Source organism: Neofelis nebulosa, chromosome 7 (assembly GCF_028018385.1).
Source record: "Neofelis nebulosa isolate mNeoNeb1 chromosome 7, mNeoNeb1.pri, whole genome shotgun sequence".
Classification (NCBI taxonomy): domain Eukaryota; kingdom Metazoa; phylum Chordata; class Mammalia; order Carnivora; family Felidae; genus Neofelis; species Neofelis nebulosa.
The window spans coordinates 83142296-83168230 of record NC_080788.1 but is presented as its reverse complement, the minus strand read 5'-3'; the positions used below and the strand labels follow the sequence as shown (position 1 = coordinate 83168230).

General features: G+C 37.4%; 1 protein-coding gene across 7 annotated transcripts in view; it reads right to left on the bottom strand.

Moving 5' to 3' along the window:
- The window catches only part of AKAP6 (A-kinase anchoring protein 6), a 500699-nt gene that overhangs the window by 140831 nt on the left and 333933 nt on the right, over nucleotides 1-25935 (bottom strand). For all 7 annotated transcript variants that reach the window (XM_058738770.1, XM_058738775.1, XM_058738774.1 and 4 more), the window contains one exon: nucleotides 7903-8051. In XM_058738770.1, the coding sequence (XP_058594753.1) occupies nucleotides 7903-8051 (149 nt within the window). The remainder of the gene's footprint in view (nucleotides 1-7902; nucleotides 8052-25935) is intronic.

Sequence of the window (25935 nt, the reverse complement as noted above, 5' to 3'; positions counted from 1 at the left end):
AGTACAGCATAGGGAATATAGTCAATAATATTGTGATAACATCGTTTGTTGATAGTAACTAGACTTACTACTGTGAGCATTGCTTAAGGTATAGAATTGCTGAAACACTATGTTGCTCACCTGAAACTAAAAATAGCATTGTATGTCAACTGTACTTCAATAATAAAAAATTTTAGGTATTTAAAAGTACAGACAGAGATATTGCATCTTGAGAAGGTTAAGTGTCCCAATCAAAGTCACACTGCTAAAAAGCATCAGAGTGCCAACTTGAATTCCAGTCTTTAGTTTTTAGTCTAGTACACACTCTTTCCTCCTTGAAGAAATTAGACTAGACTGAATTCATGACTACCCCTAAAGGTACATGTTATTTGTGCAGTTGGAAGCAATCTGAGCAGTCTTAACTCATTCTAATATCTAGGATCAGGAGCTTTTACCTGCAGCTTTGAGGCAGAAAATAATAGTTGACTGTGGTCCTAAATTCCTGCTAATCAAGATACCACCTTGAATTCTCAATGATGTAGTTTTTATTTTGGAAGCCTTGTATAATATAGCATGAAAGATTCTAACTGAAATCAAAACGTTCTGATTATCCACACTTTTTAAAACAAGCATTCCTTAAAGGTAACGTTATGTCCACCTGGGTGAGGGAGTAGTTTACCGTAAAGTAAGCTCCTACCTCTCTCAGCGTCTGCTGCCTCATAGTTACCACACTGTCCTTGATGATGGTCAAGAAGCGCAAAACATTCTTGAGACCCAGACCTGCTTCCTGGGCATTTACACTTCGATGTTCCACAGACTATCAGTTTGGAACTGTGTTGCAAATACTCAGCTTCTTTCCCCCATTCCTGCTCCTCGCCTTTCTTCCCCACCTCAGTGAATGACATGTCCATCTGCCAGACTGCACAAGCCTGAATCATGGAAGTCCATTCTTAAATTTCCCTCCCTTAATGTCACCTGCTTGGTGTCCAGGGCCTGGCTTCAACTTCCTTCTTTCAGTTTCCAATGGAAACTTTCAGCTTCCATTGCTACTGTCCTAGCTCAGGCCCTATTTATTTCTCACTTGGATGACTAGAGTAGGATCTTAATTGAACACTATCTAATCTTGCCCATGCCAATCTATTCTCCTCACCACTGCCAAGATACCATTTCAAAACTGACCATCTAGTCAGTCTGGGCAGGCTTTACTGGTCCTAGAAGTTTGTACACAATGCCTCCTCTGTAGGAAGCATTCTCATGGTCACTTCTGACCCTGAGGTATATTCCATGACACTTCCGGAAGGCTTTCCTGACTTGCACACACCTGCCACATGCTGTGTCTCATTGTCTCTCCATGCTCAGTACAGCCTGCACTTAACAGTTGTAATTCAACATTAAATGACACAAAAGCCATTTGAATCCAGATTCTCCCATCTTCTTTCTCCTCCCTGAACTAGCAATCAGAACATCAGAGTGGCTCCTTTCTCTCCCTCATTCCCCTCACCTGATGAGTCATCAAGGTTTATCAATTCTTTCTGGCTTTAGTCTCCAATCCAGTCTCCACATACTCAATTAATTTCTAACCTGAAATCTTCATTGACTAAAGCAGTGCTTCTCAAATAGCAGCATCAGAATCACCTGGAGAGCTCATTACACAAAGATTGCTGGTCTCCAGGTCTAGGCTTTCCAATTCAGTAGGTCTGGAGTGGGACTGAGAATTGGCATTTCTAACAAGTTCCCAGGAGATGCTAATGCTGCTGGTCCAGAGAACACACTTTCAAAATGAATGGCACATTGGTTCTCAAACCTGAAGTGGGCATTAGAACATATTTATACCTTGGCTCACTCCTGACTACTGAATCAGAATTTTCAATGGAGTGGGGTAGGCAGACATTTCTCGGCTTAAAGACTCCACAGGTGATTCTGATTCTGAGTAACAACTAGGAATTCAATGATTAACTCCTGGACCTGGACTGTGCCTTCTTCCCAAGGCTTAATTTCTCACCCCTGGCTTTCTATCCCGCTTTCCAGTCATATGGAACCAGCATGCAGTCTGATGATTCCAGACCTGTGTTCCCTCTCTCTGAGCCCCAGATCAATTTGAGCTACTAATTTATGCATCCATTCATTCACTGACCATGTAGCATGCACAAGCCTAGCACCCGGTGTAGGGCGGAGTGTGGTGAGCACTACAGATGCAGCTTTGCCTCATGGAGCCCACACTGTTGCTCTGAGCTCCTCAGCATCCTCTGCTTCCCTTTCTCATTTCCCAGGTAAATACTTTCTTGCTAGACTGTAAATTTCATGAAGGCAGGGACCGTGGTCTGTCTTTGTAGGTGCTAAATAAATATTTGTTCAGATTAAATTGAAAAGCTCTTCCCCTGACCCAGCCTTCTTTCTTTCCTTTTTCTTTTCTTAAAATTGAGTATAGTTGACACACCATGTTACATTGGTTTCAGGTGTACAACTTGGTGATTTGACAGGTTTATACATTATGCTATGTTCACCATAAGTATGGCTACCATCTGTCCATTACATCACTATTACAAGATCATTGACTATATTCCTTATGTTCTGCTTTTCATTTCCATGACTTACTCATTCCGTAACTGGAGGCCTGTATCTCCTTTTTCCCTTCACCTGTTTTGTCCCCCCCGTTCCCCCTCCCCTCTGGAAACCATCAGTTTGTTCTCTGTATTTATTGTTCTGAGTCTGCTTTTTGTTTGTTTATTCATTTTTTTAAAATTCCATTTATGAGTGGAGTCTTATGGTATTTGTCTTTTTCAGCCTTACTATGTCACTTAGCATAATATTCACTAGGTCTATCCATGTTGTTTCAAATGGTATGATCTCATCCTTTTCTATGGCTGTATAATAGTCCATTGTGTATATACCCTGCATTTTCCCTATTTATTTATCTACTGATGGACACTGAGTATGCTTCTGTGTCTTGGCTATTGTAAATAGTGCTGCAATAAACATAGGCAAAAATATATAGTGGGAAAAAAACAGTCTTTTCAATAAGTGGTGCTGGGAAAACTGGACAGCCACATGCAAAAGAATAAAACTGGACTACTTTCTAACAGCATACACAAAAAAGAATTCAAAATGGATTAAAGACCTAAATGTGAGACCTGAAACCATAAAAATCCTAGAAGAGAACACAGGCAGTAATTTCTCTGACATCAACCATAGCAACATTTTTCTAGATATGTCTCCTAAGGCAAGGGAAACAAAAGCAAAAATAAACTATTGTGACTACATCAAAATAAAAAGCTTTTGCACAGCAAAGGGAACCATTAACAAAACAAAAAGACAACCTACTAAATAGGAGAAGATATCTATAAATGATATATCTGATAAAAGGTTAGTATCCAAAATAAATAAAGAACTTACACTACTCCATACCAAAAAACCCCAAATAATCCAATTTAAAAATGAGCAAAAGACCTAAATAGACATTTTTCCAAGGAAGACATACATATGGCCAACAGACACATGAAAAGATGTTCAACATCACTGACCAAGCCTTCTTTCAAAAATCCTCTCCCTGCTGTCATTCGTAATCTGCTCCAGATCTCCTACCATAGTCAGAACTGAACTATGTCTTCCCTGAGCTGAAGCCCCTACCCAAATAACGGTTTCTAACTTAGCACTTGTGATCCTTTATTCCATGTTGTTTATAAACTGGCTCCTTCTACCAAACTGTGAACCTCTCTTTTTTGCCTTTAATCTCTATACTTCATATTAGTAATATTTGTCAAATTAATGACTGAAGTCAATTTTGTCTTCACTTAAGCCTACTTCCGAATGTTTTTGCTCAAACTTCCTTTTGGCTTTAATGAAATCTCCTTAAGACTCTTCAATTTCTCCATAGTAGAAAAATACCATAATTAAATTTCATACACTATGGAATATGCACAACATAGGATTTAGAGGGGGGAAAAATGTTTATCGAGAGTCTGAATGAAATCCTCAGAGAGAAGGCAAAGCATGACTTTTTGAACTGTCTACTGCATTCAGACCCAGGGTCCTGCACTGAAGTCTTAGCTCCAACTTAAAAAATCATCCTGGGCATGCCAGTCACCCCAGCCTTTTTACCTCCCAGTTCTATCATTTATAAACTGAACAAAAGACATGGTTTGTGATAGACAGTAAGTCTTGACAGCAAGTAGGATGCTACTTAATGAATTAAACAGCATCTTTGAAATTCATTTAAAAAATGAAATCAGACAACGTCTGGATAGAAAGAGGTGTCAAGAAAAGAGATGGTTACACTTTACAAAATATACAAAAGGTAAGTGTTCTTGACAAACTTTGCTCAGACCATTGTGTCATTCACATAGTAGGCCTTCAGTGGATATTTACTAGGCGAAGGAAACAAACAAAAAAACAAACAAAACAACAAATCTGTAAGTGTTTTCATTTAACTCGGCAGGAATCAAAAAGCACCAATCTGCTCCCATAAATAATCATCAGTGATTCGTGCATTGCATGTCCCTCCAGGAAGCCATAGTTTCCCGCTTTGTGGTGCTGGAGCCAGTGCCAATGGTGTCCCATAGGTAAACAACTCTTACTAGCACTCACACAGCCTCACATATTCAGAGAAATCTTCCTACCACAAATATTCATGACTGTTCAACACACAGTTCATAGTTGTATATAAGCTCTGTTCTATCACTTTGCTACCCAACTTTTCATTAAGCCAGAGGGGTTAAAATTCATTTCTTTAAGAAATATTTTAAGTTCATTTATTTATTTTGAGAGACATGGAAACATCCTGAGCAGGGTAGGAGTAGAGAGAGAGGGAGAGGGAGAAAGAATCCCAAGCAGGATCCGTCTACACGATCAGCACAGAGCCCAATGCAGGGCTCAAACTCACAAAACTGAGATCATGACATGAGCTGAAACTGAGCATCAGATACTTAACCGACTGAACCACCCAGGTGCCCTGAGGTTAAAATTCATTTTTCTACACTTGATCTTAGCCAAAAGTCCAAAAAACGATTAAAATTCATTTCTAAGCAATACTGTGGTTATGTAAACTTCCTAGAAATTTAAGATCACCATTCTATCCAGCTGCTGAGTTTTCCCTGGAGTAGCTTATACATTTTTTCAACCACATACTGATAGTGTGCATATAGACATGGGGAGGAAATAAAAATATACAAATTGTATCACCAGCTTAATTAAAAAATTTTTTTAAGTTTAGTTATTTATTTTGAGATAGAGAGAGAGTGCACAGAGAAGGTGCAGAGAGAGAGGGAGGGAGAAAATCCCAAGCAGGCTCTGTACTATCAGCACAGAGCCTGATGTGGGGCTCAAGCTCACAAACTGTGAGATCATGACCTGAGCCAAAACTAAGAGTTGGACATTTAACCAACTGAGCCACCCAGGAGTCCTTAATTTTCTCTTTAGTAGATTGGATGTCTGCATATGGAATGAAGACCCTAGAAAGCCCACACTATTCCCACAATTGCTTATTGGAAACAATGCTCATTCTATGCAACAAAACTAACTATTAATGAAGTTTATGTATCATTGGAGCAGATAATTTTACAAGGCAGTGTTCTTAAGGCTCCAGAATTAAGGATTTGACTGTGGGAGCAGGGAGTCTTGGGGGCAGGACACCCCAGATAACCTCACCCACATGCATTCCTCAAACAATGCTTTTCTGTACGTAAACAGAAAATAGAAAGGAGTATATGGTTTTTGTCTTTAGTATTAAATAGCTGCCTTTTCTTCAGTACGCTCTTAAATTTCTGCACAATGCACAGCCTTCAGCACCCCAAGGAGCATAAACAAAGGATATCAGGCAAGTTCACCTACTCCCACTTCACAGAACAATGCTTGTTGTTAACTAAGCAATTCCCAGGGCAAATTTATGATTTTTGAAGCCCAGAGTAAGTACTCAGGTTGGGTCCTTGGAATCTGAGGTCAGAAGCACGAGGTGCCCGCTCAGTCCCCAGGGCTTTCAGAAAACATGAAAATGTGACCTAAAGTTTGTGCTTGCATCTACGCCAAAGACTATTTAGGCACAGAGAGAAATTAAAGCACATTAAAGCCTCAAAACAGCTTATTGTTCATGCTCCAAGACCTAACCTTTTCTTTCTGATATGCTGCAATGCTTTTCTATATACATAATGTATCTGTATATATAAAATACCTTGATAGAGAGGAACCTGGGTGGCTCAGTTGGTTAAGCGTCCGAATTTGGCTCAGGTCATGATCTCATGGTTAATGGGTTTGAGCCCCATGCTGGGCTCTGTGCTGACAGCTCAGAGCCTGGAGGCGGCTTTGGATTTTGTGTCTCCCTCTCTCTCTGCCCCTCCCCCACTTGCTTGCATGTGCATGTGCATGCTGTCTCTCAAAAATAAACATCAAAAAAATTTTTTTAATATCTTGATAGAGCAACAAATTATATAGATTTGAAAATTTGAAATTTGAAAATTTGAAAATTAGGAAAATTTAGTCCATTTCCTAAACAGAATTATAACCTGCATCATTTTCCCGTATTCTTAGACCTTAGGTTATATCACAAGACAGAATTTATAATCAGTACTTAATTTATCCCAAAATATCTGTAACTATATGCATTTAAAGTGTAAATGCAAACAAGTGCACAAAAAGATTTCTTTCCTGCCTTTTCAGGGAATATTTTGGCTACAGTTAAACCCCATATGACGCTTATTAACATGTATGTAATGGAACTTGAGGGAACAGTTTCTCCCCCTTATTGTCTGGCACAAGTATAAAAGTGAAATAGGTTACTGTCCCCATTTTTATGAGTATACTTATTATTAAGTCATTAAAATAATGAAATAATTAAATTTATTTAGTATTCTTTTATTCTTTAATAATCACCTATAAAATAATAGAATTGAGCCAGAAAAGAAAAAAAAAGAAAAAAAATATATATACATGCAGTATTTGCATAACTTGAAAGTCATTTGGAGGGGCGCCTGGGTGGCACAGTGGGGCGCCTGGGTGGCTCAGTTGGTTAAGCATCCGACTTCAGCTCAGGTCATGATCTAACGGTTTGTGGGTTCAAGCCCCGCGTTGGGCTCTGTGCTAACAGCTCAGAGCCTGGAGCCTGTTTCGGATTCTGTGTCTCCTCCTCTCTCTGCTCCTCCCCTGCTCATGCTGTCTCTCTCTGTCTCTCAATAATAAATAAGTGTTAAAAAAATTTTTTTAAGTCATTTGGAAATATCTGAAAGTGTAAGTTATTTATTCAATAGTATAATTGAACATATTATATATAAATTGAATATACTATATTTGGGTATTTAGTACAATGTAAATACAGCCATGTGTGTCAGGCTGAGGGAAGTTGTTGATGGATCACTGAATTTGTTGGGTCCTTTCACATACCATGGACAATTCTAGTGCTAGACTGTTATTCTAATTGACTTTATGTGAATGCAACTGGCTAACCCAGTGTCTATGAAGAATTATTAAATATCTATGTTTTCAGGAAAACTATGTAGTACCAAATTTCCAGTGAGATTTTGATATTTAAAAGTCCCTTGGATAGACTTTAAAATAAATGGTGAAGTTTAAAAGGGGGAAAAAAAAACACTGAAAAAAATTTATGAAGAAGAAAGACCAATACTATAAGCACAACATAGTCACACAAACATTCCCAACATCACTACTTTGAAACAGAGATTTGAAGCTTGCAAAAAAGGCTGTTTTGAAAAAAAATAACAAGAAAGTTAGGAAGTTCTGGGTTAGATGAGAGAGTCTGATAAAATCCACACTCTTCCATTCTGGCACAAATGGAAAAGAACGTAAACGCCTACTCTACTGAGCTTCGACTGGTCTGTTAGCTAAGGAGGAAATGCCTTGCCTAACACTAACCAGTGGAGAATCATTGAAAAAGTAGAGATTAGTGAGAATAAAACAACAAAAAGAATAGCTCCCTACCCGTTGCCTCCCACTGAATGAACTTTTGACATATCAGCAAACTCTTCTTTCCTCTTGCTGCTGCTGGTATACTGCTCGCTGTACAGCTTTAGGGACATCTGCTCAACAGCATCTCTTTGTGCTTCCAGGTAGCATAGCTGAACCTCAGCCTGGAGAGAGAAACAAAGGGGAATTGCTGTTTTAATCCAGAAGGAATGCATTTCAAGTGAGGTGTAACAACTCAAAGAATGGGAATTGTTCACATCATTATACCGTTCCTTTTTGGGTTGGATTTAATGGGATCAGCTGGGCATATTACAGAATTATACTTTAGATCTGAATCTTATAAGTTCCTCCTTAAAATATGACTTGAATAAGTGAACTCTCAGAAGACTCAGTAAATATCACGAAATATCCCTGTGATCATAATACTGCATGATGAGATTTTACATAAAAATTCTGTGAAATTCCTTAATAATATTCTTCCTTATATTGCCACATATGTAACATTTATTTTTTAAAGATCTCCCTCAAACCCATACATTTTCATGGACATATATTCTGAACGTTTCTCATTATCTTCCCTGAGAAGAATAAAAGCCTAGTACAAATTCTAATGTATCTTCAATAATGACAATAGACTTCCTTTGTTACTTTTTTGGGGGGTCCCCTGTATTATTACCTTAATTTTAAAACAGACAGAATCATGATTTTGCTTACATGTTGGTTTGAATTGTTAAATCTTTCATAGTTACTTGGGGCTTACTGTAGTAAAGAGAGGTAGTAAGTTCACCATGCTGTTTTCTATCAAACCAAGGCCAAAAGAATGCTGAATAATATTTGGCATGGAAATTTATTGAATAGATGCTTTATTTATTGCAGCTGTTATGATCCCTGTGGCTTTAGGGTTCCCCAGAACACCAGATGAGACCGGGAATGCGTGCCCATGGTAGAGGGGAGGGAGAAATGCTGATTTCATGTGCACTGTGCACCAAAGGAAATCTTATTTTCTTTTGGCGTACTTCACAAAATCCATCCATGTCTGTTAACATTTCTGATAAGCCTTAAAACTGCTACTTCTTTCTAATTTAATTACATATTGTGTTAAAAATAGTTCTGGGTCAGCTGTTGGGTAGTTGCCAGAATTCTGTAATGTTTAAGAAAAGCCAAGTCAGACACGAGGTCCTACTTTTTGTGAACCAATCAAGGCCTTTTGCCTGCTCTCTGGCTTTATAGACTTGACCACGGAAGAAAAACAAAACAAAACAACAATAACAACAACAACAACAACAAAAACAGTGTTACAAAGTGGCAGCTGCTTAAAACAGCAAATCAGGACTCTGTAAATGAAACGGGTAGTTTATGAAATGTAAGATCTCTGAAGTTCGTATGTTGTTGCTTTCTCCAAGCAGCTAATTATGAACGCTCTAGACTATGGAGGAGGAACTTATAAAAATGCTAAAATTACTATATTTTGATCGCTGAAATTTCAGAAATCAATTAAAAGCTATAATCGATATAATGGTTCATGTGAATTTTTCTTGCCCAAACTAATTGGAAAGTAATAGTCAAAGTACTTAAAAACAATAATCCTCCCAAATGCCAACCCCTTTTATCCTTCCCCTCTTCCAAGCTGTAGGGATAATAAAGAGGTGTTCCCATACCATGTATTCTATTGGAAAACCCATTCAAATAATGTTTCTCCACCATTAGGTGCCAAGGGACATGTCTGATCCCTAGAGATTCTCATAAGTTTTTAAACATCCTAAGATAACAAGCCAGACCATCCTCATTCTGGATAATGATCTCACAAATGTGTGTCACTGGTCACAAAAAGAATCATCAAGAATGAAGTCAACTTAATGTAGACATCACTACTATAGAAAAATAACTGGAACTCATCCCTCAGAGACCCTAGGCCATTTCTGTGTACAAAGGAACACACCTCTCATATGACAGGGATACATGGAAAGGAGTTCAGAGAACAATGTGGAGAGCAACTCAAAGATAATTAGTCACCTTATGAAAATGATTGAAATGTTGTAATGTAAGACTTTTATTGCACAATATCTCACAGGCATTTGACATAGGAAACTTCCCTGCACTAACAAAGAGATGAATTAGATGGCCCAAGTCTTTTCTATCCATCTCTATTTCTCTCTCTGCTTTCAATGATTCATTCCTAAATGTGATGATAAAAATAGAACCAAAATAGCTCCTTCTGCTAAGGTTGAATGGCTTTGCCAGTCTAACTCTCTGCAGACTGGTTAAATTTTTCTCATAGTATATCTTAGTCCAAAGATAAATTTTTAGGAGGAAGATATGAAGAAAATATACTACTTTAAAAAACAGTAACACTGAATCTCTGATTAAAGGAATTTTATTTGTTAGCATTTATGAAAATAGTGGATACTCTGTAAAATACTATATTTTACAAATGGTAGCTCAACTTGATTAAATAACATTACTGTTATGTTATCAACAGAATTTGGCAACTTACTCATTAAGGAAAATAAAGGAAAAAGAGGGTGCAAATACAGTGACAGATCAACTTGTTACTTCCTGGTTGCTGAAAAGCCTATGGTGCCATCAATTAGAGTAGGTGTAAAAAAACAGCAATATGGATGGATGAAACAGATGATCTGGATTTGAGTCTTTTGGTTTGAGGTACTGGTGGAACACCCAAAAGGAGATGATCAGTAAACAAGTGGAAAAAATTAAGTCTGATATATAAACCTAGAAGCAATGGCTGACATTAGGAGAGGAAATGAGAATGCCATGGGAGAGAGTATATGATGACAGAAAAAAATATCAGTTCTCACTTATTCTACTCAAAGTCTGCATTACCCCTTAGCTGACCTAATGTGATGGATTCTCAATCACTCTCCTTCCTTCCTTCTCTACCATCACCAAATCTGTTTTACAGATGGTTCACTGATTGATTTCTGAATCAGAGCTGAGATCACTAGTTGTTGTTTCAGGGCTTAATTCTGGATTGCTTTTCTTTATTTATACTATTCTCCATGGCTTTCACTGAAATCTATATAGTAATGGCTCCTAATCTTTTCTGAGCTCCATATTATACATCCAAGCAAACACCTGACACTGCTCCTTGGATTTACTTTAGGCACAAGTATTCAAAACTGAATGCTTCATTCTCATCCTCACCACATCCCCCAAAACATTCTGCACTTACGTCCTTCCTTTCAAATAAATGGCACCGTGTGTTGCTCAGGTCAGAAAACTGAAAGTTGTCCTTAATTCCTCCCTTTACTCATTTCCCACAGCCATTTACTCTCTAAATTCCATTGTTTCTTCTTCCAAAATGTCTCTCCAGTCTGTGTCCCCAATCTGCATTCCTGCTAGCCTAGTCCACGCCTTCATCACCTCTCCTCTGCAGTGCAACAGTTATCTTCTAACATTCATCTCTACTCACCCATTCCTGCCCCTCCAATCTTCCTTTATAGTGGCCTCAGTGGTTCTCATAAAAAAATAAAATAAACAAAACAAAACAAAACAAACAAAAACCCAAAAACAAACAAACAAACAAACATCCCAAACTTCTATGCTCCAACACATTTGGTTCTTCAGATGTCATTTTCTAATTGTCTCTCTCATGATCCCCATGCCCTGTCATCTCTGTCTATTTTCAGTTCTTTAAACAACTCTTTCCAATCTCAGGGCCTTTGCACATATTGTTCTCTTTCTCTGGAACACTCTCTTACTAATGTCTTCTCATCCTTCACTTCTCAGTTGGCATTTTATCTCTCGAAAGGCCTTCCCTGATCACCCTATCAAAGGTATATTCATTCTATTTTTTTTCTCCTTTGGAACAGTATTAATTTCTTTTACAGAATATATCACAATTTAAAAATTCTCATATTTACTTGTTTATACTCTGTCTCTGTCTCCAGATTCTAAGCTCCATAATGGGACTGGGTCTGTCTATCTCCTTTGTTATTTTGTACTCCCAGCACCTTGGCAGAATATGATAGGGGCTCAGTAAATAACTGTTGAATAAATGAATTATACATTCATCCATCTATCCACTTATTACTCATATGTACATTGAGCCTTCAGCATGTGTCAGGAACTGCACCCGGGACTATGTGTACGACGAGGAAAAAACAGTCCCTTTGGAGAAGGAAAGAGCTATGCCAACAGATAGCCTCAAGTGTGCTGTGTAAAATGAATGTGGGGAGGATTGGAATTAAAAAAAAAAACAAACAACTAATTGTCTGAAAATGAGGAATGGGCAGTAAAAGCCTAGGAGAGGTGTCATTTGAGCCAGATCTGGGAGGATGGGTATGATTTTGTCAGGTGAAGAAGCAGATAGATTCTTTATAGGCAGTGACTTGTTTGTTCAAAGGCCTAGAGTCATGAAAGGATATGGCATGTTCAGAGAGGGGGCTGGAGCTTTGGGGCATTTAGATGAAAAGTCTTACAGAGAAGAGGATGTCAGGTTAGAGAATTTGGATGCTATCCAACAACATGACGACAGAAGATGCCACTGTTTCTGTAATGGCCTTAATCTTCCTCCATCTCCCCTTTTCTCTCATGGCAAGGGAGTCATCTGATGGATTAGTCCAAATATGCTCATAAAGCACTTACCTCCTGATGTACTTTGAGAATACTGCATTGAGAAGGAATCAAGTTTCCATCAGGCCAGAAGGCCAGTGTCCCAAATAAATGCCTAAGAGATTCTAGTAACTTGTACCTCTAGTAAACCTTTAACATAATATGGACTGAGCTCCTCCCACCCCCAATTCATATGTTGGAGTCCTAACACCCAATATTACCATATTTGGAGATAGTCTTTAAGGAGGGAATTAAGATTAAATGAGGTCACAAGGGTGGGGCCCTAATCCAATAGGAATGGTGTCTTTATAAGAAGATGAAAAGTAGGGACAAAGAGAAAAGGCCATGTGAGGACACAGCGAGAAGATGGACGTCTCCAAGCTAAAGAGCGATGCCTTACAAGAAACCAAACCTGCCAACATCTTGATTTGGAATTTTTAGCTTCCACAACTGTGAGAAATACATTTCTGCTGTTTAAGCCACCAGTCTGTGGTATTTTGTTATTGCCACCCTAGCAGACTAATACACATAATAAAGTTAGAAACGCTGCCTTCGCTATTCCTAATAACACTTTTGTGCCTTTGTTTTATAAGCACCTAGAACCTAAGTCACAAGGGATACACCTCTTCAAATTTAGACTACACATTAATAACTTAATCAGAATATAAGGCACAGTGTGTTAAAATAGTTTACTTAAATTTGGCTTCATATGTAGTGATCCAAATTCAATAATCTTCTTTTAGGGCCTGAATAATTACTCAACCATACAGTTCCCCTTGATACTGAATCGAATAACAATATAGCTAACCCATGATAAATTTGCGGGAAGGGTTAAATTTCTTAACAATCTTTTTTTTTCAATATATGAAATTTATTGTCAAATTGGTTTCCATACAACACCTAGGGCTCATCCCAAAAGGCGCCCTCCTCTATACCCATCACCCACCCTCCCCTCCCTCCCACCCCCCATCAACCCTCAGTTTGTTCTCAGTTTTTAAGAGTCTCTTATGCTTTGGGTCTCTCTCACTCTAACCTCCTTTTTTTTTTTTCTTTCCCCTCCCCCATGGGTTTCTGTTAAGTTTCTCAGAATCCACATAAGAGTGAAAACATATGGTATCTGTCTTTCTCTGTATGGCTTATTTCACTTAGCATCACACTCTCCAGTTCCATCCACATTGCTACAAAGGGCCATATTTCATTCTTTCTCATTGCCATGTAGTACTCCATTGTGTCCTAACAATCTTTAATGATTAAACACATAATCACTTTTATAATTACATATAGACATATCCCTTTTCCTTGCCTTAAAAAGCACTGATTTAGTCAAGAAATATCAATTATTTCATCATTGCTGCATGTCCCAGCACCCTTTGCTGGGTTAAGTATCCTGAGAATGTTAAAATTAATTTCACTATTTCTTAACTCATGCTATTAGAAGTCTGCCCACTCATTCATACTGTATTTCATAGCTTCCCACCACAACTACCTGCCTTCTTGCATCTGGGTCCACATCCTCTTCCTTCCCTCCTGTTTCTGTGGAAACAGTCCTTTTTCCTTTCTAAGTCTGGTCCCCTTCACCTGTGCACCAGACCTCCTCTTATCTACATAAAGATTGTCACCTCTGTGGTAAATCACCCTTCTTTCCTGCATAAAGTTTTTTTCTCTCTTCTGTATTATTCTCATCAGCACATCAGCCAGAAAAAAATGCTGTTGCTTTTCCCTTGCTGAGAAAAAAAAAAAAGAAAGAAAGAAAAGGAAAAATAATCCTTATACACCAACTGACACTAATCTATCCCCTGGCCAAAGCCCCATTTCTCTGTTCTCCATTATTGCAAAGTCACTTTTATACTATATAGATATACACTATCTATTCACTATGTCCAATTCCTCTCTTATTTTCTCTTGAACACACTCCAGTCAGGGTTTTGTCCACATTCCCCATGCCAACAGTTAGTCCTCAGTCCTCAACCTATACTGACCTGCTCCAGCAGGGCTAGTAGGCATGCTCTAGGGGCACTTGGCCTTATTTGCATGACAGCTCAGTCCCTAACCTCTCAGGTCTTTGCAAAAATGTCATCTTCTCATTCAGGTCTTCTCTGATCTCCTACTTAAAAATTCAACTTACACCCACCCCCCACATCCTTATACTCTTTCATATATATTTACCATATCTAGCCAAAATATGTTACTTATTTTGTATTGTCCATCTTCCTCCAGTGGATTAGAAGCCCCATGAGGGCAGGGACTTTGTCTATATGCTTGTTGCAGTACCAACAGCACCTAGCACAGCATAGGGTATATCACAGTTACTCTATAAAAATTGGCTGAATAAATTTTACTGAGTTTGAAAATCTGAAACAGTTTAAAATGTACAAAGAAATAAAATAGATTGTTTGAAGGCTGCAGCCTCAGCTTGATTTCTGAAACCGTTGGCATCATTCTCACTTAAAAAGGAGATTCTTTTCTTTCACAAAAGAAAATTATTGAAATATATAACTTACTTACTTTTCTCTAAGAAGAAAAGAAGAAAAGGAAAGCTTTAATTCAGGAATCGCTTGATAATGTTTTATTCAGCTAACAGAGTGATCTTATACGTCATACACTATATTAGAAACTAATGACGGCAGTCACACACATAGAATAAAAACTTGAGCTATTTTCTTCATGTGGTTATCTTCACAATGCGTTTCAAAACAAGTTTTAAGTCTTTAAGTCTTCTGGGTAGGAACTTGTTTTAGCTTAATAAAATCTGATTTCTCATTTTAAAGAAAAAGAGTATTTGAGCTTTTGGAGGAGACATTAACAATGCCATAGTTTGTTTTTGGAAGAGTCCACAGTTGCTCAGGAAGATCCTTTAATATAATGTGGGGGGGGGGGGGTAAAAAAGAGAGAAGATAGTACTTTTTCTGGCAACAATTTTGTCATTTGGAAATATATGTCTACTTTTACCACACAGACTTTTTTAACCTTTGATGCAGTAAATGTAAGCACATGCCTTCTTCTCCTCCTTATATAAATATTTACTATGACTTCTCTTTTTCTTCCCCATTGTATCCCTCTCATGCAACTAGCTGAGACTGCCTCTTCTTCTGGAAGCACCTACAGGTCTCAAGACCCCACAGTCCTGACAAGGACTTCCAGGGTTTATTAGAATCTACACTGTAAATCTCCATAATTTTGTTTGGTAGAGCTCCCCATACTCACTCCAGGATTTAGAGTTATCATTTTACAGTATTCCTGGGTTTTTTTTCCCTCAAGATTCTAGTTATTTGGGGGCATTTTTGCTTTTGTTGTCATTGTAGGTGGTTCATGATTTCCTAAAATAACTCACCTCTGGAACTGAATTCAAAGTGCATCTCCTTTGAGGAGGGTTTGAGATGACAGTATAGAAGAATCCTGAACTCACCTTCTCCCATGAACACAACAAATATACAGCTACATATGGAACAATTCTATCTGAAAAGGACCTGAAAGGTAGCTGAACAGCACCTCCACAGCAAAGAATAAACTGCAGTGGAGAGATAGGTCCTAAAGCGTCTGGCCTCAAAAACCAATAGGACTTACTTCTAGGAAAACTATAAGGCTGTAGGGAATGTAAAATCTACCCTTAAAGGGCTCATGCACAGACCCAGTAGCCTAGGGACCCAGCACAAAAGCACAGTTTAAAATGCACCTATCATAAATGAAGGACACTCATTTGTTAATATTAAAGTATCTACCAGAAAGTCAGGAGCCTGTTGGAATTCTCTCTCTGAGGACAAATGCACTGGTGGGAGCCATTTTTGCATTCTGCTTCTGTCTTGTTGGTGTTGGCCCTATGGAGGGACATTTTCACATTACCTCCTAGCCTGCTAGCTCTGGTGGGAGTGCCTACATCTAGGAGTTGCAGCCATGCCCCACTATACCCTTGCTAGGTTGGCTGAACACACTGCCCCCACACACCACAGCCATAATCCCTCAGGCATCATAGCAGGACTACCTGAGTGCTCCCCCAACCCCTGCATCTCCAAGCCTTACTCCCCTCCTCTCCACAGTAGCTGGTGGGAACATGCAACCCATACAGTGGATGTTCCTTGAACATTTGCCTCTGGTAGTCAGGGGGATTGTATTTCTGGTTCCCAAAGGTCTGAAACAATTGAGGAAATAGTCTTTGGCAGGCTACCACCCCCAGGGCACTGCACAAACACTAGACCATCACCTACAGCCATCATATAAAAAAGGCCTATTTTCTTGTCCTGGAGCTTCAGGCCTGAGGGGCAGGTTTTAGGTTTGCCCTACATCCAGAGGCAACAGAGTTGCCCCCCAGGGAATATGGGTGGAAAGATATAATATTTTCATCCTTCTTTGGCCTCACCACAGCTAGCTGATACCTCCCAGAAAGGTGCTTATACACACATCAAAAGCCACAATATTACAACTATTGTCCAATAGATACCTCCAGATCTCCTGATCTAGAAGTCAGCAGGGTTTATGATTGTAGACCCACAAGACTGTAGATATTTAAATACCTTAAAAGATGCTGTCTGAAGATCTGGTTTACAATTACCCTAAAACTAGGCACTGTCTTAGATCCCTCCATTTAGAACATTGAGAGCTTTAGGCACACCCTCAACAGCAGGGAACTATCAACAACAAATCAGGCTATTTAGACAATCACAAAGGTCTGAGAAACAACCAAAAGCTAGAGAGCAAGGTTGAACCATAAGTTCTATCACCTACATAAGGCCATTCCTTCAAGACTAGGACAGGCAGCTATTTCATCTAATAGATAGAAACAAACACAAAGAGTCAAGCAAAATGAAGAGAGACAAGAATGTGTTCCCAGTTAAAAAAACAAGACAAAAGCTCAGAAAAAGACCTTAATGAAATGGATATAAATAATCTACCTGATAAAGAGCTCAAAGTAATGGTCATAAAGATGTTTAATGAACTTAGGACCATGGATGAACATAGTAAGAACTTCAACAAAGAGATAGAAAACATAAGAAAGTACCAAACAGAACTCACAGAACTGAATAATACAATAGCTGAACTAAAAAATACACTAGACAAGTTCAACATCAGACTGGAAGAACTAGAAGAAAGGATCAGTGACTTGGAAGACAAGGCAGTGGTACTCATCCAAGGAGAACAGAAAAAAAAAAATTAAAGTGAAGATAGCTTAAGGGACCTGTGGGACACCAAACATCAAGAGAAAAGCATCTACATTATAGATGGAAAAGAGAGAGAAAGAAAAAGTGGTAGAAAAGTTACTTGAAGAAATAATGGTTGAAAACTTCCCTAACATAGAGAAGGAAATAGACATCCAAATCCGGGAAGCAGAGAGTTCCAAATAAAATGAACCAAAAATCTCCACACCAAGGCAGATTGAAATTAAAATGTCAAAAGTTAAAGAGAGAATACTTAAAAGCAACAGGAGAAAAACAATGGCTACATACAAAGGAGCCCCCATAAGGTTATCAGCTGATTTTTCAGCCAAAATGTTACAGGCCAGAAGGGAGTGGTATGATATGTTCAAACTGCTAAAAGGAAAAAACAAACAAACAAACAAACAAACAAGAAACAAAACAAAACGAAACAAAAAACTTCAAACCAAGAACACTCTACCTGGCAAGTTTATCATTCAGAACTGAAGGAAAAATTAGGAGTTTTTCTGATAAGCAAAATTAAAGGGGTTCATCACCACTAAACTGGCCTTACAAGTAATATTAAAGGGATTTCTTTAAAATGGAAAGAAAGGCACTAACTAGTAACAAGAAAACATGTGCATGTAAAACTCTGACTAGTAAATACATGTATATTGTAAAGGTAGTATATTAACCACATGTAAAGCTATAAGAAGGTTAAAACACAAAAGTAGTAAAATTAACTATAACCATAATAATTAGTTAAGGGATACACAAAATAAAAAATGTAAACTAGGACATCAAAAACAGAACATTGAGGAGGGGAGTAAAAATGCAGACTTTTCAGAATGTGCTCAAACTTAAGATGCTATCAACTTAAAATAGACTGTAATATACATAGGATGTTACATGTGAATCTTATGGTAACTACAAAGCAGAAATCTACAGTGGATACACAAAAGATAAGGAGAAAGGAATCGAAATGTAACATTAAAGAAAATCACCAAACCACAATAGAAGAAAGGAACAGAGAGGAAGTACAAAATTAATAAACTGGTAATACATACATACTTGTTGATAATTATTTTAAATATAAGTGGACTAAATTTTCCAAACAAAAGGCACAGAGTGGATGAATGAATAAAAGAACGAGATTCATCTATATGTTGCATATAAGACACTCACTTCAGATCTAAGGATACAGACAGAAACTGAAGGAAGTGCTGAAAAAAAGATGTTCTATGCAAATAGAAATAAAAAGAAAGATGGTGTTCAGGCTCTGCACTGACAGGGTGGAGCCTTCTTAGGATTCTGTCTCTCCTTCTGCCTGTCCTTACCCCGCTTATGTTCTCTCTCTCTCTTTCTCAAAATAAATAAACTTTTAAAAAAATTAAAAAAAGAAAGATGGTGCTGCTATACCTATATCAGAAAAAAAAATTTTTAAGCTAAGATTGTAATAAAAGGCAAGTAAAGCCATTATATAATGATAAAGGGGTCAATCCAACAAGAGGATAAAACATTTGTTAATACTTATGCACCCAACATATGAGAACTTAAATATTAAGAAACCTAAGAAAGAAATTAACAACAATAAAACAATAGTTGAGGACTTTTAATACCACCTACATCAATGGATAGGTCATCCAGACAGAAAACCAATATGGAAACATCAGCCTTAAAATTTTTTTTTTCAACGTTTTTTATTTATTTTTGGGACAGAGAGAGACAAAGCATGAACGGGGCAGGGGCAGAGAGAGAGGGAGACACAGAATCGGAAACAGGCTCCAGGCTCCGAGCCATCAGCCCAGAGCCTGACGCGGGGCTCGAACTCACTGACCGCGAGATCGTGACCTGGCTGAAGTCGGACGCTTAACCGACTGCGCCACCCAGGTGCCCCAAGGAAACATCAGCCTTAAATGATACATTAGACCGGATGGACTTAATACATATATACAGAATACTCCATCTGAAATCCAAATGCAGAATACGCATTCTTCTCTAATGCACAGGAACATTCTCCAAGATAGATCATATGTTAGCCCACAAAACAAGTCTCAACAAATTTAAGAAAACTGACATCATATCAAGCACCTTTTCTGACCACAACAGTATGAAAATAGAAATGCATTACAGGAAGAAATCTAGAAAAATCAAAATATGCACAGATTAAACAACATCCTACCGAAAAACTAATGGTTCAACAAAAACAACAACAACAAAAAAATCAAAGGAGAGTTCAAAAAACACCTGGTGACAAATGAAAATGGAAATACAACCATACCAAATTCTATGGGATGCAGCAAAAGCAATTTTAAGACAGAAGTTTATAACAGTACAGGCGTACCTCAATAAACAGGCAAAAAGAATCTCAAATAAACAATCTAACTCTATAACTAAAGGAACTAGAAAAAAGGAGAACAAGCAAAAATCAAAGCTAGCAGAAGGAAGCAATCTACAGATTCAGTGTAATCCCTATCAAAATTCCAATGGCATTTTTCACAGAACAAAAACAAATAATTGTGAAATCTGTATGGCACCACGAAAGAGCGCAAATAACCGAAGTAATCCGCAGAAAGAAAAACAAAGCTAGAGGTATCACATTCTCTGGTTTCAAACTATACAACAAAGATGTAGTAATCAAAACAGTATGATACTGCCATAAAAATAGGCAGATAATCAATGGGACAGAATAGAGATCCCAGATATAAACCCAGATATATATGATCAGCTGGTTGTTGACAATAGAGGCAAGGACATACAATGGGGAAAAAACAATCTCTTTAATAAACTGGTGTTGGGAAAACTGTACAGCCACACGTAAAAGAGTGAAAGTAGACCACTATTTTATACCATTCACAAAAATTAATTCAAATGAATTAAAGATTTGAATGTAAGTCCTGAAACCATAAAACTCCCAGAGGAAAACATGTGGTAAACTCCTTGACATTGGTCTTAGCAATGTTTTGTTTTGTATTGTTTGGAATATGACTCCAAAGGTAAGGGAAATAAAAGCAAAAATTTAAAAATTGGACTACATCGAAATAAAAAGTTTCTGCATAACAAAGGAAACCATCAACAAAATTAAAAGGCAACCTACTGAATAGGAGAGGTTATTTGCAAATCACATATCCAATAAGGGGGTTGTATCCAAAACAGATAAAGAGCTCATACAACTCAACAATAAAAGCAAAAAACCCAATTAAAAAATGGTCAGAGGGTCTGAATAGACATTTTTCCAAAGAGGACACACAGACAGCCAAAAGGCATATGAAAATATGCTCAACATCACTGATTATTAAGGAAATGAAAATCAAAACCAGAATGAGACATCAGCTTACACCTTGTTGGACAAGATAAGAAACAACAAGTGTTGGAGGAGATGTGCGGAAAAGGGAAGCCTCATACACTGCTGGTGAAAATGTGAATTGGGGCAGCCATTATGGAAAACAGTATGGATATTTCTCAAAAAAATTAATAATAAAACTACCATATGATCCAGAAATTCTGCTTCTGGATATTTATCCAAATAATACAAAAACACTAATTCGAAAAGATATATGCACGCCTGTGTTCATTGTAGCTTTATTTACAGTAGCCAAGATATGAAAACAACCTAAGTGTTCATCAATAGATGAATGGATAATGATGATGTGGAATATATATATATATACATGGAATACTACTCACCCATAAAAATTAATGAAATCTTGCCTCTTGTGACAATACGGATAGACCTTGAGGGATTATGCAAGGGAATTAAGCCAGACAAAGACAAAAACCATATGATTTCACTTACATGTGGAATCTAAAGAACAAAACAAAACAAAACAAAACAAAACAAAACAAAACAAAAGCAAGCCCATAGGTAGAGAACAGATTGGTGGTTACCAGATGGGAAGGGGGCTTTGGGGTGGGTGAAGTGGATAAAGGGATGCAATTGTATGATGATGGATGGTCAGTAGACTTACAGTGGTGATCACTTTGTAGTGTATACAAATATCAAAGTATATCACTGCATGCCAGAAACCTATCTAATGTTATACCAATTTTACCTCAATGACAAAAAAAGTTCATTTCCCCTGTGCAGAAATGAACTCTCTAAATATGTTTATTATTAGCTACATTCTGGCTAAGTACAAATAACATTTGGCATCACAGTGGATCAGAATCTCACGTTTTTAAGTCCTGTGTGCATGACTAAGTGGAATAGCAAAGCCTCCTTCTCCTACAGAGTTGGAGCAGAGAATCACAGGATTACGGAGCAACGTATTTTCTGTAGTAAAATTGATTAAGGGCCTTCATTTATTCATGTGACAAATATATCTTGCCAGTCTTAAGTGTAAGATATCGTGCAAGTTACAAATCTGGGTCAGACATGGTCCCTGCCTTCAGGAAACGTAGAACTTAGAATTACAGAAAAATTGTACTGCTTAATAGGAGCTAAAATATTCATCCAAGGATAAAACTAATATTACACTTCAAAAATGTTGACAAAGAGACAGTAAGTTAGAATGTTCTTTTGAACATTATTCTTGGATAAGAGAGTTATAAAAGTATTTAAAAACATAAATATTTTTCCATTGTTAAGAATGAAATATACATCAAGTATTTAATAAGTGACTAAAAGCTACCTCAATATTATACTCAGAAAAGACTATTGTATATACTAATCTTTTACATTAGGATACAAAACTCCTATGACCATACTGGCAGCTCCAGAAAACCAAGCCTTAGGTTCCCAAGGTTTATTTATATTTCATTCATGGATATATGGATAATCAAATCAGACAAAAGATAACTGATTTAAGTGAAAAATATTGTATTTATATCCTTCAAAAGTCATCTTTATTTCTACTGACTTGATGCTGTTTGTAAGCCATTAAAAACATTCATGATAATCTTTAGAAAATTCAATTTTAAAGCTATGTCTTTAATGATATTTGTTAAATGGTGAGCATTTAAACAAAGTGGACAAATTAACATGAATGCTAATTTCATTATTTATTCTGCATTTGTGTGTAAAGAAAAATGCCTTCCTCCTCCATTTTAATGATAGATGAGTTGCTTATTAAAAACAACACCACCACCTCCACCTAACAAATATAAAGAACAAATACATCACGCAACTGCATTTGTGGAGAGCCTCACCCACCACCATCCTCCTCTTTATAATGCAAGTAGTTAAAATCATTAAAAATTCAGCATTTTATGTCATGAGCTACGGTGGGAAGGGAGTGTGATTACACTGTGTGGACTGGAGGGGATGATTACAATTTCGATGTTTCTCCATTACTGTTTCCTTAGCAAATCTCTGCACAATGACACAGGCATCAAGTCTGTGTTTATATTCTATGGCTGCACCTTGTTCCCATCTTCCAAATTCCACTACAGCAAATCCTTATTTACTTTCTGGCAGAAACTAAAAATTAAAGATGTATAATGTGAAGATACAATCTTAGCTTCTCTTGCCCTGCAGGACTGGCAGTTCCTTCCCAAGTACAATTATGCTGGCAAATGCTGCTATTAACTCTATGGCTACAACATGCTCCCCAGTTCCTTTGAAATTCTATAAAATAGTTGTCCTTAGATGGTGATAGAGAGGAAGGAATGAAGCAGGAACAACAAGAATTACTTTACATACTAATAATAACAATTTAGTTATCAAAACAGAACTGAACAAGTGTGCCTTTATACTGTTCTTTTAAAAATTTAGCCTCCTAGGGTTCTAATAATCAGGGCCTATGGTTCAGGAATGCACGGTAGCACTCAGCTCAGTGCCTATATCCTCATTTCAAAGAGAATCATTCAAACCGACATCCACCCTGTCAAGAATCTCGACTTTGAGCTGCTAATGTAGAATAAAAATCAATATAAATTTTGATCATTTGATGAATATTTACTTCTTTCTTTAGTGTTTGGGGAGTTAGAATTGAAAAGTGCTGAATCAAGTCATTTTATTTTTTTGTGTTTGTGCCAACACCAATTTACTACCCTCCAGAAAGTTCCTGAACAAGACGTCTCAGGTGGCACGCATGTTGGTTTTTCCTGTCAATCATAACTGTATGTCAGTAGGGAACCATAATCATTTCCCTTTCATACTCTTAGTGTTCCAAAAAGGAATATTTTCATTACTTTCCTGGAAGAGGTAAACTTTCTCATTTAGACACACTATTGTAAGCCTGGGTGTCTCTTGTTTTTGGCATTCAGCTGAGCCTAAATTGATACAATCTATTAAAAGTTAAACACTTTATCTGAGGCTCCAAGGGTCGTGCACAATAAATAGAGTTTACGAATGGATTCTTCTATAAGCAACATTCAGCATCACCCCCAAGACAAAGAGCTTTTATAGAAACTTCCATCTTTGTCCATATGTTTTCTGAAAAATAGCAAAAAATATCAGCTGGCTGCTCTAATCAGCAGAATGACTTCACAATAAAAACTTTACAGTTTTTTTTAATAAATTAAAAGAAAATGCACTACAGACAAATGACTCTAAATGAATGTGGCAATTAAAACATGATTCTAGTGTAAGGCTAGTTCTAGGAGTAGAGCACATGCCACCATTTTTATTATGAGATATATATATATATATATATATATATATATATATATATATATATATGACTATTCTTACTTACCATTCTTACTATTCTTGCAGAATGTTTCCATAGTGATTTTTAGAAGAATGATCTTTCCCAATTTGAAAAAGGCTAAACTAATTGCAAGCACCAGAATGGCAAGCTATTATCATAAACACACACACACACACACACACACACACACACACACACACACACACACATTTGACATAATGGCAGAAGATTCAATACTAAGGAAACATTTTTGATGGCTCCTTATAAATTAAATAAAAATGGCAGCATCTGCCTCTCCCAAGGATGATATAGCCCTGGACAATCACTAGATATTATGTAGACAGATGTTTTAAATAAAATAAGTATTTAGATTGCTAGATACCTTGCTATATATGAAGGCAATTATAGGATGTCTTTGTTAAATTACATTTTTCATTTTTGTGAGGGGAAAAAGAATTGTCCTGGAAACAGTACTGACAGGAAATGATCCTATATCTAAAACAGCTGGAGACTGTAACTAATATAAATTTACTTGAAAATAAAAATGCTGTGTGTCTCTGGAGACATGCAGCAACGTGCCATAAAAACAGATGAGAATATAGAAGTATTTAAAAGGATGGAAAATAGCATTTAATCTGGATATTATATTGAGATGTGGTTCACTGATAAATGAGAAATAAAGATGAAAAAAAGAAAGAGAATCAGAAGAGTTGTTTTAAAACTTATAATATTTTATTTAAAACCATATTTATAGGGAATATGAAAATATTTTTCCAGAAAAAACCCTCTGCTTTTCAATATATTGCTTATTAATCAATTTACTAAAGTTATAATAAAAATATAAAGGTGATAACAGTGTTTAGTTGGGAAATTCTAATGGAAGCCAAGAATACTCACTTCCTCTGTGTAAGACAACCCCAAATGTTGGATAAGAATACTCCATTAAATTTCAAAGCCATATGTAACAGCCTCCACACAAAAGCTCCCATTATCTTTGTCCATCCCCTGATCCCTACTTTGGTTAGCTATTGAATTAAAAAAGACTTCAATATATTAATTCATAGTAAATATTCACAGGCATTAACATCTTAACATGATAGTTATCTCCAAGCTCATAAATTTCAATATTCTTCATTTAAACACTGAAATGCATAAATCTACAAGATAACTTTAGGAAAGACTGGATGAAAATCTACTTTCACAGTAGAGAGCCTGAAAAAGACACCCAAGTCTTGAATGTCCACCTCTTTCGTCTGTGCCTAAGACCTATCCTGGCCCTGTTCCTGGTGATCTGGGTATCAGGTAGGAGGAGGTCATGTGAAGCTGGAATTTCCTATGTGGCCCCAATATGCATAGCCAGGGAAGATTGCAGAGCCTTAGAAGTTACCTTATGCATGTCAACCAAAAGGGAGACCCAATAGAAGGAAAGTGGGATGACAAGAATAGGGACAGGGAAGAGCAAATATAAAAAGCAAATATGGATATGAGTGTGAAGAATGGTTGTCACAATTGTGCCCACAGAACCCAAAATGAAATGGTCTTTAAAAAAATCTTGACTTTGGGGCGCCTGGGTGGCGCAGTCGGTTAAGCGTACGACTTCAGCCAGGTCACGATCTTGCGGTCCGTGAGTTCGAGCCCCGCGTCAGGCTCTGGGCTGATGGCTCGGAGCCTGGAGCCTGCTTCCGATTCTGTGTCTCCCTCTCTCTCTGCCCCTCCCCCGTTCATGCTCTGTCTCTCTCTGTCCCAAAAAAAAAAAA